Below are 16,778 nucleotides of genomic sequence, written 5' to 3'. Positions count from 1 at the left end.
CGGTAACTCGTTTTAGGTAAGTGTCAATTGTCGTTCTCCCCTGTCCAGGTCCCAGGGTATCTTTAGGCTTCTTGGGGAGCAGTTTCTTCCTCATGGGACGCGACCCCTTAGCTTATGTGTCTCCCGTGAGTAGCGTGGCAGCGGAGCTAGTCCTTCTCACAGCCATCTTTACAGGCACCCAGGCCATGCCCTCCCATTTTGGGTTTTAAATGAGACCTGAACTATGGGTATATAAGTGGGTTGGATCTCCTGGGGCTAATATGGCCACTGAAGGAGCTGGATTCACTCCGAAACGCATTTGGTTTTAATCAGGATATCTTTTAAAATTCAGGACCCACTTAAAAAGATCGATTGCTTTATGCTGGCAAAATAAGGACAATACTGGTACAACCTTACGAACCTTGTAAATACTCCGGCAATCTAAGCGCAATCTGCTGCAGCACATGGGACACCGAGCTAGAGCGGTGATCCCGTGAGTCATCGCGATCCAGCGAGTGCTACTACAGTACAGACAGCGCCCGCACACAGCCGAGGGAGACGGAGGTAAAGGGTGAGCGGTACCATTACCGCGTGGGACGCCACAGACTGTATACAACTATCCACCAACAGTGAGTACATGAACCCCATCACCACTGAGGATAGAGAGGAAACAATAACTCAAGAATACATGAAAATAATATCATTAATCTCTGAATAATGAACAAATGAGATAGAGATAGAGAGAGAGAGACACCATATAAGTGACAGTTATATATTACCAGCAGTCACACTAAAGGTGACAACTACATATTAGCGGATATATATACAGCCATACAGGATGTTGATATCGCAAGAAACCTATTGACTTCATCGGTTTTTCATATGTTTCTATTTTATCTTTTATGATTTTACGTTAGAAGTATATTTTGTTTAGGAACGTATAATAAATATCTTAATAGACATTTATGCTTCAGGGTGGTTCCGAATGAAGAGTGCCTATCTATAATAATTCATTTCCTATACCTGAGATGTAAAATCTCATTCACTCTACTGGCACTATACTATGCTGTGGTTTTTGTGCATGAAAATCCACATGGAGAAATCACGGTAATCCGCAACATGTGCAGGTAGCCTTTAAAGGGGTTTTCCCATCTCAGACAATGGGGGGCATATCGCTAGTATATGCCCCCATTGTCTGATGGGTGCGGGTCCCAGAAAAAGTGGTGGAGGGCAAAGCACAGGATCGACCATTTCTGTCGGCCCCATAGAAACGAATGGGAGCGGTGGCCATGCAAATGCGATGCGCTCCCATTGACTACTATGGGGAGAGCAGCTGCCACCTTCTCCCCTCCATTCTCGATATAGGGGCAGGTCCCAGCGGTGGGACCCACACATCAGACAATAGGGACATATCCTAGCGATATGACCCCATTGTCTCAGATGGGAATACCCCTTTAAATATCAGGAAACAGGGGACAATCAAAAGACAGCTTGTCTTTCCCATCACAGGTAGCAGAGCAGCTGGCATGATGGCAGTGACCCTTCACAGAAAATGAAGTCAGTTCTTTGACAGCTGCTATCTTGCACGGAGAATGGAGTGGCTGTCAGATCACTAGTGGTTGCTAGGGATAAAATGCCAAACAACCACAAACTTTTGAAGTTGTTGGGCAACTCTGCCATAGCAACTAGTTCTGGTTTACTCAGGTGAGGTGTAAATCGAGACAGTTGACTACACAATAGTAGCAAGAGACATTGACATTGTGGAATGTGGCAACCGTTTTTTTTCACGATCTCATTCTTTTTCATACAGATACATTTTAGCTGAGAAGGTCTTTTTTTATTAGAACATGCTGCCTTCTATTAAAGTGTGTTACATTGTATCTTCTTATTGTGTTCCCAGAACAATGGCACAAGATGTGACAATGGAGGACCTGGATTCCTTTAAGGAAGTCTCTAAGAAAACCAAAGACAAGAAGAAAAAGAAACCTGCTCGGGAGTCGGAGGGGAAGGCGGCCAAAGAGAATAAAAAAGAGAGAGAGGAAAAGAAGCAAAAGACGAAGGATGGAAGTGGTGAAACGAAGGGCGACAAGGAGAGCAAAGAAGACATGAAGAAGAAAGGCAAGGGCAAGAACGAGGTTAGTGAGCATCTTAAACTATTCTTGTCCACTCTGGACAATTCCTACTTCTTGGAAAGATAAGCTTATCGCGAACTGGTTCTTTTTATAAAGTTGTGTGCCATTTATTTATTTTTTTGCATAAACATTTTAAACACAAATTTTAGACTCTATGAAGTTCTACCACCCTCGACACTTTTTAACAAAGTGGACGCGGTGGGTCACTGTGGCCTGACACATTTAGAATTTAGGTAAGACGGTATAGAGACTTAAAAGCAATGCTCCATGGGAAAAGAAAATGCAAAGGGATATCTTGCAAAGAAATCAAAACCATCTCACTAGCACCACCCTGTGGAAAGTGGCTCCTTATGAGTCAAAATCCGACTTTTCAACCAGCCTTTGGATATTACAAGGAATATTGTTGAGCCAAATGTCCACCCATAGACAGCTGTTTCGGGGTGCTTGCCCCTAATCAGTATGGAGTAGGATTCTGGCTGGATGCGATGCTTTAGATGGAGCTTAGGTGGAGTGATGGGTCTCCTTATGGAACATTTCCCAATAAGTTTCCATACCATGGAGCACTTTCAGCACCCCACCTAAGCTGCATCCAAGGAATCACACCCACCCAGCCAGAATCCTACTCCATATTACTGAGAGGCAAGCACCCTGAAACACCTGTGTACAGCTGGATATTTGGCTTGACAATATTCCCTTGTCATATCCCAAGGCTTAGTTAGATTTTGACTCTTGGAGAGCCACTTCCACAAGGTGGCGCTAGCAAGATTGGTTCTGTTTACTTGGGAGCAGGGGTGCACCACTGAGGCCAGGTGAGGCGATCACCTCAGGCAGCAGGTACGGGCAAGAGGGGGGCAGCGGAAGGGCCATAGGCAATGAGCGCTTTCATTGTGGCAAAAAGGTTAGGTTAAGAAATTGGCATGGGGGGGCGCTGTTTCAGTTTTCTCCTCACGCAGCAGAAAGGGCAGGTGCACCCCTGCTTGAGAGATATCTCTTTACATATAACTGAAATTACATGTTGCTTCCTTATGACTCAGTGGTCTTAGCTTTCATTAGAAATTGTTAACTCTTAATTTCTGGTTTGTAGACAAAGAAGCAATCTGAATCCCAAAAAGAAGTTGACCTCCCCAGGTACGGTGATCCCTCTTTGTATTTCACCAGAGCTTGCTGCTCCTGAGTGCATATAATGTATACTAAAGGCTATGAGGGGAGTTTTTATTTTTATTAAATTTTTTTATTTATTAGTGCATTGTACTCATTATGAGCTCAAATTTAGTCCTTTTCTTTGTACAGGACTGAGATGCTCCACTAGCAGGATCTAAATTTTCTCTCTGCTCAGACAGCGAGCTGAGGGGCTCCTTATCTCTTATAAACACTCATCAAAGCTCAATTCTTATTTTACTGATAAACACTTATTTAAGCAGCATTCTTATGACCTCTTGGTAATTTAGAGATCAGGTTTATTAGATGACTGGCACAAAGTGAAAGTAGGATGCAAACGGCTTGAACAGTTAACCCTTTCTGACAGAACAGCTCAATATTTTTAATAAAGACCAATTGATAAAATGACTTTTAGCCCCAAATGAGTAAAATGCAATAATCCCCCCCCCCCGAACGTCTACATAGCCTTTAAGTGGCATTGTCATCTTCGCCATTGCAAGGTGGGTGCCCATTGCAAAATAATTGGCGACCATTTTTGATGAACCTATGCCCCAATAGCCATATAATCTTCCTTGCACCCTGACGCCTGCTGTTACCTCTTAGTGGCTCCATTTAGCAAGTTTCCTTGGCAAGTCTACTAGACCCCACCCCAGGGCAGCCCTCGTGGTAGTTTGTCTTGTGCCGTCTGCCTCACTTCCAAGTAATGTACTCAATATTTGTCGTCTTCTCCTTAGTTCCATTACTGTGAAAGCGGAGCCTGAAGATGAAGACTTTGTGTCTGTAAAGAAGAAGGATAATCAAGGGAAAAAGAGGGCACGGCAGGAAGAGGCTACTGAAGACCCCGCTATCAAGTAAGTGATCTGTGGCTTCCAATGAAATCTAGAACTTTAAAGGGGTTCTGTCAATAAAGCGTTATTGTATGTGAACCTCTGCTACTTGCTAATAGACTTTGGGTTTTCTCACAGTTTTTAGTGTCCCTGATTGCTGTCAGCGAGTTGAATCTTACAGTTTGCAGCAGTTGTATCCGGTGTAGGCAATCTTAGGCCCCTTTCAGATGAGCAAGTTACAGACTCCGGACTCGCAGCATGTGTCTGCAGCAGCTCCCTTCCTGACCTCCCAGCACTGCCGGGGTCTCATAGCATTATATTGATTTATGATGCTATGTAACCCTTACAGTTCTGTAATTTATTGGATAACACTGACAACATTATGTCAGTGCTATCCAATACATTCCAGACCTCTAAGGGTCCAGCGGAGCCTCTATTGGAAATTCTCATATTTTACTGGACAAGTAGCACAAAACGGATGCCATGCGTGAAACCCAACAGACCTTATGCTTGTCCGTGGGGTCCATCGTTCGACGTTGGTGTCAGTTATAAGATGGGTCCCACACTCCAGATGCTCCCTATTTTAATTTTTACACTCCTGGGAAGCAGTCAAAAAACTGAAATTGTAACAGAAGTGTGAACACAGCCTTAGGTGATTTTCGTCCAGGTGTTCCAGCAACATGCACCATCGCAGCCAATGACCTGTCCCCAAGAGTGGTGGCGCAGTCCATACCGGCTGGAAGATGGAGGAGCGGGAGCCAGCACTCAGGACCTCAGGCAGGTATGTATGCTTTAAATAGGTGATGCAGGCTAGGGGGACATAAGTAAAGAGTGTAATTACCGCAAAACCCCTTTCAGCTTGATTAACATGGAGCAAACTGCGTTACCATGCATATTGTATCGGGACAAGCGATTGATGTGATTGCTAGAGCAAAAGCTCTAAGCAATCTGATTGGACATGGGCCTGGAGTTGTGTAGCATTCATCTTCTGGTTCTGCAGGGCATTGTTCACAATGAAACGGTCATCAGTGTGGTATGTGACCAAAGGACTTCCACTTCTCTGATACAACCTGCTGATGACACTTTGTGACACTCTAAGCTCAGTGGCCACTTCTGTCTGAGAACATCCTGCTCAATGCCTCACAATGGCGAGGTACTGTTGATCAGTTGTCAGGTGTCGTCTTGGTCTCATGATGTCAAAGTGTGAACAGCATGATGAGGAGGACTTCTTAAATACCAATTCTAATTGAAACCGGAAATTTATTGGGCGATTCATGGATCAAACACCTGTTGTGAATTTTGCCGTTAAGCTCCCTGTTAAAGAACAGCAAGTTGTGCAAAAAGTACTGAAACATTGAACAGTTGGACATGTGCATTCAAAAGTTTACAGAAGGTCACATAAGGTTCACCTGTAAAGGTTAGATGGCATTTTAGGTTCATTCAGAAATTTCACCCACAAGCCGAATATTCCTAACTTTTTATGAGTAGTGTATGTGTATATAAATATATCGCAACATAAACCTTTTAAGGTTAGATAATATCTAATACACCATTATTAATTTATTGAATTTCATGTTTTTTTATTTGTTATGCCTACATACACATAGTGGCTGTTTTCATTCTGTCTGGTGATGGCCATGCCATAACGAAGAGCCGATGACTGCTCCAAACTTGTCAGCTCAGTCTGATGCAATTTCTTTTTTAATATGTCTCGATAATGCCCCTGATTCTATGTATTTTTATTTGCTACCCTTGAAAAATATTATCATTGGGGGACATGTGGCAAAACTGACGCAAAGGAAAAGTGGAGTAGTTGTCCATGGCAACCAGTCAGGTCGCTACTTCAATTTTCCAAAGGGCTTCTATAAAATGAGGTGGAATCTGATTGGTTACCATGAACAACTACTCCTCTTTTCCTTTGCACTGGTTTTGTCTCCTCTCTTTGAATGTGACTGAACACAGCAAACCCAGCTCTGAAAAAATTAAATAAATCCAATAAATCCTATAATTGAACAAAAATAAACCTGGTCTAGTCTGGATGTGTTTTAAAGCTTTTCACCTTGTGCAGTATGCTTACCCTCGATAAAGTGTTTCATTCAATTGTAATGTATTATTCCAGTAAGTGCATAAAAATAAAACCCTGGTTACATTCACAGCTAGGATTGCTCATCCAGAAGAGAACAGACAATTGCAACTGCAGAAAATGTTTTCCTTGGTATAGAGACCTAGAAGATAATGCGCTATGGATAAATTATTACAGGTGCACCTAATTGCTGGGTTTGGGATGTTACTGAGTGTAGCATGCAATTCTAGGGCTATCCTAAAAAATCACATGTGGCGCTACCACCTTCCGGTCAACCTTTGTGTGCATTATGCTTGTAGCTTGCAGGGGTTGTCCAGTTTAGAAAACCCTTTTTTTTTAGATAAAATAGAGGAAGCTCTGCAGGGGGAGGATAGGAGTGGTGGCTGCGGCGATGAGTGTGGCCGTAGTCCTCACGGTGGCTAATTCCATGCTCCAACTCATAGGCCTCTTTCACACGGTCGTCATATTTTTGGCCCGGATAAGAGGCGTGTGCGTTACGGGAAAATGCGCGATTTTTCTGCGCGAGTGCAAAACATTGTAATGCGTTTTGCACTCGCGTGAGAAAAATCGCACATGTTTGGTACCCAAATCCGAACTTCTTCACAGAAGTTCGGGCTTGGGATTGATGTTCTGAAGATTGTATTATTTTCCCTTATAACATGGTTATAAGGGGAAATAATAGCATTCTGAATACAGAATGCATAGTACAATAGGGCTGGAGGGGTTTAAAAAAAAAAAAAAAAGTTAACTCACCTTCTCCTCTTGATCGCGTAGTTCCCGGTCTCTTTACTTCTTGAATGAGCTTTCGGCTAAAGGACCTGTGGTGACGTCAGATCACATGCTCCAATCACATGGTCCATCAACTGTTCTCTCTTGCCTGTTCACTACTCAACTCTCTACTAACAAGGGGCAGGTCCAACCTGTCTCCCAGCAACTTACCAAGAACTGCCAGTTTAACTATTTCCTACCTATGCATAGCCTTTTGGAGTACAGTTCATGTTTCACGGTTAGCAAAGCAGTAGACATTGTAAAGTAGTGAACCTGAACATTAACCCTTTATCAATGAATCACAGTAACCCCTTTAGCAGTGGGTCACCGCAAGTCATATAGGATTCTCTTCTCATGGCCAGAGAGCGGTTAGAAAGAGCTTCTCTCACTCGGGATGACCTGTCCTGCGTTACATAGGCTTATCCATTGATTTGACTGGATAGACAGAACACTTACTGCCAGGTTTACCACCGATTACCATTGATCGCCGGAGGTCCCAGATTTTGACACAAGAGGTAATAATTAAAGGGTTGTGCAACTATAACATGGTAATGTAATTTTATCATTTACAACTAGTTACTTTTGTAACGTTGTTGCAAAAAATGTTCCAGTTGTGAGATTATCTTTAGTTCATTATAATGGCACCCATGGTGTCTATGTTGTATTGTAATGTGCATGTCCACCTACTGGGGTGGTCACACATGCTCAGTTCCATCCTTCAACTGCCACCAGCCACATCTATCAGTAGAATATGTGACAGTTACAGGGAGAGAGTTTTAGCAGAAAGGACACAACCTTTGAGCTGTGATGGGAAGAGAGCTGCAGCAGAAATTACACACCCTCTGAGCTGTGAGATGGGAAGAGCTACAGCAGAAAGGGCACACCCCTGATGTGACGGGGAGAGCTGCACCTGAAAGGACAGACCCCCCCCCATCCCCCTTCCCCCATGAACTGTGATACCAGGAAAGCTGCAAAAGAATGGGCACACTCCCTGAGGTGTGATAAGAGAGCTGCAGCAGAAAGGACATGTCCACTGAAATGCCAGGTTGAAATAAATCTAGCAGAACAATTGCAGCAAAGAATGGGGAGATCTCTGGATCTATCTCTGGTACCGGGCTAGTTTTAGCTTACTTAGGGCTCTTTCACACTTGCGTTGTTCTTTTCCGGCATAGAGTTCCGTCGTCGGGGCTCTATGCCGGAAAAATCCTGATCAGGATTATCCCCATGCATTCTGAATGGAGAGAAATTCGTTCAGGATGCATCAGGATGTCTTCAATTCAGGACCGGAACCTTTTTTGGCCGGAGAAAATACCGCAGCATGCTGCGCTTTTTGCTCCGGCCAAAAATCCTGAACACTTGCCGCAAGGCCGGATAGGGAATGAATGCCCGTTGAAAGGAATTAATCCGGATCCGGCCTTAGGCTAAACATTGTTTCGGTGTTCCGATGTTTAGCTTTTGCTGAATGGTTACCATGGCTGCCAGAACGCTAAAGTCCTGTTTGCCATGGTAAAGTGTAGTGGGGAGCAGGGGAGAGGTATACTTACCGTCCATGCGGCTCCCGGGGCGCTCCAGAGTGACGTCAGGGTGCCCCACGCGCATGGATGACGTGATCGCATGGATCACGTCACTCTGGAGCGCCCCGGGAGCCGCACGGACTGTAAGTATACCGCTCCCCACTACTACTATGGCAACCAGGACTTTAATAGCGTCCTGGCTGCCATAGTAACACTGAACGCATTTTGAAGACTGATCGGTCTTCAAATGCTTTCAGTTCACTTGCGTTTTTCCGGATCCGGCGTGTAATTCCGGCAAATGGGGTACACGACTGATCCGGACAACGCAAGTGTGAAAGAGGCCCTAGAGCAGGGGTGCACAACCTGCGGCCCGGGGGCCACATGCGGCCCTCGATACCATTCTGTGCGGCCCCCAAACATCTGGTAAGACATGTATATCTATGTCTTATGGCTTTTTAAATGTATCTTTCATGTATTCTCCTATTAGATGGGAGTCCTGGAACTGTAACTAAACATTTATAGAATATACTGTATGTTCAATATGCCAAAAATACAGTATTTCAGTTGGTTATACCCCTTTAAGTTTAATTTTCAGCCCTTGGAATTGGTTCAGGCTGACAATGTGGCCCCCAACCAGAAAAGGTTGTGCACCACTGCCCTAGAGGTTTTCATTACTATATGATGTCTGATTCTCATTTTTTTACATAAGTCATGGAATAAAACCCCAAGGTGAACAACGCCTTTCCTCCCCTGCAGGCTATGGCACCATATTACATATACAGAACAATAAAACGCAAATTACGGTCGTGTGAATGAGTCCAAGTTGCAGGGGAAAGTTGGGTGAATGCATTTTGCCTACGTAGTTCACGGTGTCGGTGTTCTTTAAATCCACGGTGTTAATGACAAAAAAAAGCAATTGCTGTGATCGATTGCAATAACCCGATACACACACAAACTGGATTATACGTCTAATAGCAGAAATATAATAAGGTGAGGTTGGGAAAGAAAGGAAACAAGTGTCGCTGTGCAATATACGGCAAATCAATTCTAATTTAACTTGGAAGTTCTGTTTTAGAGAAATTTCTGTCGTCAAACATTGGAAAATGGTTGAATACAATTGAACATCGCATTCTGATTGCAAATCACCCAGTACATTCATCTTTTTAATTTAACAGCATTACCGCGCAGGTTTTAGTCCATCGCATGCGCTCTGATAAAAACATATTGAATATGAGAAAACATTACAAATAACTGGCACAAAGAAATAACACATATATTACATTTTCTCTGCAGGTCGAAGAAGAAAAAAATAAAGATTGAGAAAGATAAAGAGCAGCCGGCAAAGGAGAAAAGCAAACAAGACGGGCAGGTAGGGGGCTGCCTATAGCCGGAGTGTGTTCAGTCCTATTATAGATGGTGGAAGCAGCGTGAAGGTCGGGCAGCCTTTATCTAGAAGTTCACTGTTGCAGGGGGCCTCCATTTTATCACCCCCTAAATCCGTCCCATTCAACGATAAGTGTAGTGATTGAGAAGTTGTAACCTTTCAGGGTACGCAACCCGTTTTGGTGAAGGGCCACTTACCTGGCTCTGCGAGCTGAACAAATAATTTTTAATCTTTTCATAAATTTTGTAGAACTGTTCAATAAATCTTGTTGTACTCCTTCAAATCCCAGACCCTTGAAATTAATTTGGGCCCCAGAACAGACTCTAACAATCTGTGCCTTGACCATCTATTACCCAAACTGTGCCTCCTCCGGGAAAGGCGCCAACCCGGACACTCGTTTCGGCGAACCCCCAGACGAAGGTTCGCCGAAAAGCGCGTCCGGGTTGGCGCCATCCTGGAGGAGGCACAGTATAGGTAATATATTCTGCCTTGACTATCTACCATATTGACACAATGGCACTTGCACTTTATTTGGTTATCATGTGGAGCAGTGTAAATTGTTGCCAGTGTGCTCTCCTCTGGTGATGTCGCCTAGTCCCGGCATTTGATTTTTGTTTTATGTATTGTCCTTTAAATCATGCTTAACCCCTTAATGACCAGCGCCGTACATCTTTAAAGATAGCGCCCGATCCTGAGCGCTGCGGGCGCCATAGCCGGGGGTGGTGGCCTGCTTCTTATAGAGGACACCCGCGGCTCATGTCCGCAACCAGCAGTAATTCCGACCACGGCATCTGAGCGCATGAAACACTGGTGGTGCGTGCTCCGGCTCCCCCGCACGGCGATCGGAGGAGCCGGAGCGTGTGTGCAGAAGCCCCTATCTTTGTTAATGACAGGAGGCTGCTGCATAGTATTTCCTGTGGGGCTCCATAGGAAACTAGCAATTTTGCTAGTGCATTGGGGTCTATGAGAATAGCAATCTAATGATTGCATGGAAACTTTTAAAAAAAAATAGTTTTTTAAAAATAAAAAAACATAATTCAAATCGCCCACCTTTTTTCCAAAAATAAATAAATAAAAATAAAAATACACATCATGGGTGTCGTGATGTGTCGAAAACGCCCATAGTATAAACATATATTCCCCATACGGCAAACAGCAAAACAGACAAAAGCATCCAAATGGCCAATTCAGTTTTTGGCCGCTTCATTTTCTTCAAAAAAAATTTAATAAAAAGTAATCAGTCATACACACCCCAGAATGGTATCAATGAAAAGTTCAGATTGCCCTGCAAAAATGAGCCCCCATACAGCTCCGTACACAACTACCCAAAAATTATAGGGGTCAAAATATGGCCGGATTTGTGCTGACCTGTAGAATAAAAGTAACTGGTCAGTTTTATCGAACGTCGTAAATGGGGGAAAAAAAATTAAACTGTGGTGTAATTTTTTTTTATTTTTTTTTTTCGCTTCCCCTTAAATCATATGCAATATTAAATCGTGGCGTTGGAAAGAACAACTTGTCCCGCAAAAAGAAAGCCCTCATATGGCTTTGTGAACAGACAAGGCAGGGAGCGCAAGACGAAAACGCAAAAAAATAAAAAAATAACTCCGGTCCTAACGGGGTTAATAAATAGTCATTATATTTTCATGTGGTCTGGTGGCTTTTTTTTTATAGGTTCTGTTGATTTGTGCCATAGGCATGTGTCTAGTTAGACCTAATTGCTGATCTTGTTGCGGTATCGGGCCAAGTGTTATTGGTATAGCTGCCAAGCGCACATGTAACAAGTCTGCCAGTGTCGTGGGTACAAACCTGCTGACAGAGGCCCTTTTAAAAAACGGATTGTCTAACCGAAGCAGCCCCTTTATTTCAGGGTACCCTAGAAGAATACATTTGGAGGCATTTCTCTTCATATTTCCATCTTCCCTGATGCTGAATGTGCCTGAAGACTCATTGCACATTTTTTTGTAGAAAAGCTCTTGAAATTGCCAGCGCCATGTACGAGACGGCCACGCTCACCCTAGATTTCGGTCTGCGACTCCTTTTAAAGTGGGTTATAATTGTGCCCTGGTGAATTCTCAGTTAAATGGCGCATAAAAAAGCTTTTGTGTAAAGAGAAGCAAATAGTAAAACCGCCGCGGGTAAACCACTGCCGCTCCGATACAATTGTCGAGTGCCATCATGTGGAACAAAGGAAGAAAGTCTCAATTTACAAACTTTTCACCGGAGAGGGATAGGTGTTTGTGTTGGAGGAACACTTGTTGTATGTCCACTTCAGGTTGCAATAGTCGCGAACCTTTCCATTCCATTACCGGCGTCAACAGCGGCTGCATTAATACACAACCCACACGCTACCAGTAATGTAAATGTCTGCCCTTCCCCCGCCATCATAAGTGCCATTCATTGCTGTTTATTTTGCATACCCCTCGTGGAGCGAGATTGTTTTCTACGTTGTTTTTTTGTCATTTTTAGGCTGTTATGCTTAGTCCCCCCCCCCCCCTTTCCTTTCAGAGGTCACTTTGGACTAATGGTAGGTGCTTGCAGACATCAAAGATGATGAAAGCAAGCATGCAGCGGCTATGGTAGGGAAGCAATGTAGGAAAGTAGTCATGGCACAAAGTAACGGTTTGCGTACTTAATGGAAGCAAGCGCTCTGAATGCTGCTGACTCGCTTTTGCCATTTTTCTTCCTTTATAATGTGTTTCGATTTGGAGCCCTCCAGCTGTTCCTGTTTATAACCACGTAAGGTGAAAAAGCTTACTTTGAGTAAAGCGGAGTAGTTATAGGGCTTGTGCTCCATTCTGGATTCTTTTTAGAATTTTTTTCAAAGTCCGTTATAAGAAAAACGGGCAAAAATGGAGGCCGGATGCTTTATTGATAGGACACAAACTCTAAAGTGTTGCATGAACTTGTTGGGCACTATTGCAAAAGATGGCTTTTATTGTGTTGTAGTCCTTTCGAGCTAAAAATTATTTTTTCTATTGGCCTTTATTAAAATTTTTTAGCCCTTTTCTCTGTGCAGCCTTGAGATTCTCTAGTAGCAGACTGTGTTCTGTCCGGCGGCTCCTTGTTTCTGACCTTAATTCTTCTTACTGGTAATAATGTGGCTTAAATAAGGATTTATGACCTTTTTAATAATTTAGAGAGAAGGTTTATTAGATGACCGGGGCACAAGTACAATTCACACAGCTAGAAAACCAGTTAACACTTTGTGACAGATTGGCTCAATATTTCTAATAAAGACCAATTGAAAAAATGACTTTCAGCCCAAAATGAGTAAAGTGCGGTCTCCAAAGGTGTACATGGCCTTTTAAGAGTTAATTCCATTGTAGACAGGGGTGTACACAGATCTCATAGCACATTTTTTATTTTATTTTTTTACTTGGTGGGGAAAATTTTGTTTAATAAAAAGTCATGATCCATGTCGGTCACTTTACCCGACCGGAAAAAGTATAACAGATGCTGTAATAGAACTGGCATAAATAAAGGCGTGTATGGCCATCCTTGGTAATGACAAATGTTTCTTGTAGCAACTATCTGTCCTGGACCCCTGATGTGAGCATACGCTAAAAAATAAAACTTTAAAGGGGTTGTCTGATTTCAGCAAATCACATTTATCATGTAGCGTTTCCAATACATTATACACTACTCGTTTCTAGGCTTTACGACCACCCTGCAATCCAGCAGTGGTGGTCGTGCTTGCACATTATAGGAAAAAATGCCGGCCTGTCTGGTGGGAGTGGGCATAGGATGGCGCTTTTTCCTACAGTGTGCAAGCACGACCACCACTGCTAGATTGCAGGGTGGTCGTAAATCCTGAAAACGAGCCGTGTACAATGTGATTGTCCATATTGCCTCCTTTGCTGGCTGCATTCATTTTTCAATCACAATACATTAGTAAGTGCTTTGTATTAAATTTCTCTACATGATAAATGCCGTTTGTGACAACCCCTTAACACTATCATGAATGCAGTATGCTCACAGCAGCACAGAGTATTAGAGGATATATACAATATCTTTGCAGTTTCAGTTATGGAGCATGCGAGTCATCTTGTGCCGTCTTGTCACCCATCAGGAAATGGGTAGAAGTGAATATTAACCCTCCGCAGCCAGCCCCGGCTCTGCTGGTGTAATTGCTCATGGCGTCCTTGCCTCCTGTGTTTTTGGGTTGTCAGCCTCTTCTAGATCCTGACGTTGCTATTTTTTTCCTTGTGAATAGAGATTTCTCCAGGGGATGTATAGTCACTGAGATCCCTTGTTTTAACCAGTCGGCTTAAATTTTCCACTTTTTGTAGATAAGGCGACCTGTGGGTTTACTCTTCCTGCCTCTATAAAGAACTTATAGGTGGGGGGGGGGGGGGGCAGATAATGGAGGCATTGAGATCAGCCCATAAAGTCTACTGCTCCAGTTATTGTGCTCCTTCCTCTATCAGAATTTTATTTTATATTTTGGTAACAGAAAAAGATAAAGAAAGAAGTGAAGGGGGAAGACGAGAAGAAGGCGAAGAGAAGCAAAGAAGAGAAGGAGGCCGCCATGGCTCTGAAGGTGAAGAAAAAGGAAGAGGAGGAGCAGGCACGCTGGAGATGGTAAAGATGGCGCCCCTTCATCAGCTCTGACATGTCTGTGTTATTAACTACTTGTTTTCTCCATAAAATACTTTTCTGGAGCAGCTTTTCTTACAGTTCTGCATTAGGCTGTTCCTCTGCTATAACTTCTAGACATTAGTTAAAAAAAACTGGTTACCATTTTCCTTGTCAAACAGGTGTCTCTACTTGGGTATCACTGATTGGACAGTGTACTGGGACCCACCACCGATTTGGTAGCACTCAGTTGTCAGTTTATTCATAAATTTCTAGGAGGAATAACTGAGGAATGATGCAGTGTCAAATTATTACAAACGCTCCAGAATTATTTCATAGGGAATACAAGTATATACTGCAGTATACTGGGTATTGGGTGGTCCAAACACTACGCTAGGTGCCCCAGACTCTGTCGAGGTGTCAACGACTCAGCACATGTTGCTGCTCTTGGAGGGGATGGTAAGGTGTGGTGCACCCAAATGGGAAAAGTCCAGAGAGTCGGGGTCTGCAGTAAACTAGTTTGCTTCTTTAAGAAGGAACTCAAGTGCAAAACAATACAAGCAAGGGAATGAGCTTGCTTCTGCAGAATCCTCCTGGGCAGAAGAAGGTTCTGTGCTGAGGAAAGGTCTGACCTAGCTGTCCCTTTCCATCTCAGAAGACTACCCTGGAGAAAAGGCTGGTGGCACAGTATGCCCATCTCTCCGTCGTCTTCTGGTCACTCATGCAGTCTGGCAAATTCTCTTCTGCTAACTAGTCCCTATCTGCAGACTGGCAGTCTCTCTCCTAGTAAACATTGGTCCCTATCTGCAGACTGGCAGTCTCTCTCCTAGTAAACATTGGTCCCTATCTGCAGACTGGCAGTCTCTCTCCTAGTAAACACTGGTCTCTATCTGCAGACAACTGGGGGCTCTGACAGCTCTCCATATATACAGCTATTAGCGGAACTAGTGGGAGGGATGGAGTGGAGAAGCACAGCCTAAACAGAAACATTGTTACAATTTTAGGCTGTCATGAGGTTCTGTAGCTGTTCAGGGTGGGGTAATATATCACTAACTAGCTGGCAGCAGCCTCCTCCTCCTTCCATAGACCTTTGTGTGTGAGGCTGGAGACTGAGACAGAGGCTAATAGAGGTAAGAGGCTGAGAAGCATAATTCTTTAATAAGATGTATTACAAAGTTTCTTATATTCGCCTGTACTATTCTGAACACTTTGAAGATTTTCCTAAGCCAAATCATAAATCCAAAAAGTATTACTTATTAGTTCTCTCAAACCTGGGGCAAGAAACTTGGGGTACTTTCACACTTGCGTTTTTGTTTTCCGGTGTTGAGTTCCGTCACAGGAGCTCAATACCGGAAAAAAACTGAACCGTTTTATCCTAATGCGATCTGTATGCATCAGTTCAGTCCCTCTTAATTTTTTGGGACAGAGAAAATACAGCAGCATGCTGCAGTTTTCTCTCCGGCCAAAAATACTGAACACTTGCTGGAATTAATTTACATTGAAGTGTATTAGTGCTGGATCGGGCATTAAGTGTTGGCAAAACGGATCCAGCTTTCCGATCTGCGCATGCGCAGACCTTTAAAAATGCAAAAAAAAAATATCGGATCCGTTTTTCCGGATGACACCGGTGAGACGGATCTGGTATTTCAATGCATTTGCAAATGCCATCAGTTTGCATCCGGGTTGCCGGATCCGGCAGGCAGTTCCTGCGACGGAACTGCCTGCCGGAATCCTCTGCCGCAAGTGTGAAAGTAGCCTTACATTGAGCTCAAGTCAGGCGGGACTTGAAACCTGCAACCAAAAATACATTTTTTTTTTTTTTCATGGTCCGAAAATGAAAATGAAACCCAAGCCGCTGTGTATTCATAGCCTAAAGTGACGGGAAAGGTTTCAGGATGCCAGTCTCTCCCCTGAGGAGCAATGACCGACCCCCACCCCACAGTGTTTTGTACAGAACTCAAACCCTCCTCTGTTTATTGCAAACAGGGAGACGAGCAGCGATGGGTCCTCCTTTTACATTTTTGTTATTTTTGCCGTTTGTTCGCAGTTTCCAGTAATATGAGCACATAGACCCAGCTAAATCAGACAGGGAAATGACAGCAATTCTTCAGTTTCCTCCCATGACGCTTCCCCTTTAACCGCTCTAATCAGATGGTCCCCAGAGCACAGTGTGTGATGCAAAAGTAGCTGCCAGGTTTCCGGCATTAAAAATTGAATTGGCATTGCCTGGCAAGTGAATGGCGAACACATCCAGAGACTCGTTTGGCACACGCAGTGTTTTTGCTCGGCAGCTGAGTAAATCTCAGCCAAGTGGTGACGACAGCTCGAGGAGGTCTTGATGGTGGTTTCGTTCTC

At 43.7% G+C, this 16,778-nt stretch overlaps 1 protein-coding gene across 1 annotated transcript in view; it reads left to right on the top strand.

The window, feature by feature from the left end:
• Positions 1 to 1,883: 1,883 nt before the first annotated feature.
• The window catches only part of LOC122920116 (DNA topoisomerase I, mitochondrial-like), an 86,503-nt gene continuing 71,608 nt past the window's right edge, over positions 1,884 to 16,778 (top strand). The window contains exons 1-5 of the mRNA XM_044269326.1: positions 1,884 to 2,114; positions 3,196 to 3,239; positions 4,004 to 4,120; positions 9,755 to 9,830; positions 14,302 to 14,429. Of these exons, the coding sequence (XP_044125261.1) occupies positions 1,884 to 2,114; positions 3,196 to 3,239; positions 4,004 to 4,120; positions 9,755 to 9,830; positions 14,302 to 14,429 (596 nt within the window). The remainder of the gene's footprint in view (positions 2,115 to 3,195; positions 3,240 to 4,003; positions 4,121 to 9,754; positions 9,831 to 14,301; positions 14,430 to 16,778) is intronic.

Source organism: Bufo gargarizans, chromosome 10 (genome assembly GCF_014858855.1).
Source record: "Bufo gargarizans isolate SCDJY-AF-19 chromosome 10, ASM1485885v1, whole genome shotgun sequence".
NCBI lineage: Eukaryota > Metazoa > Chordata > Amphibia > Anura > Bufonidae > Bufo > Bufo gargarizans.
The sequence above is the reverse complement of the archived record's forward strand: the minus strand, read 5'-3'. Positions and strand labels throughout refer to the sequence as shown.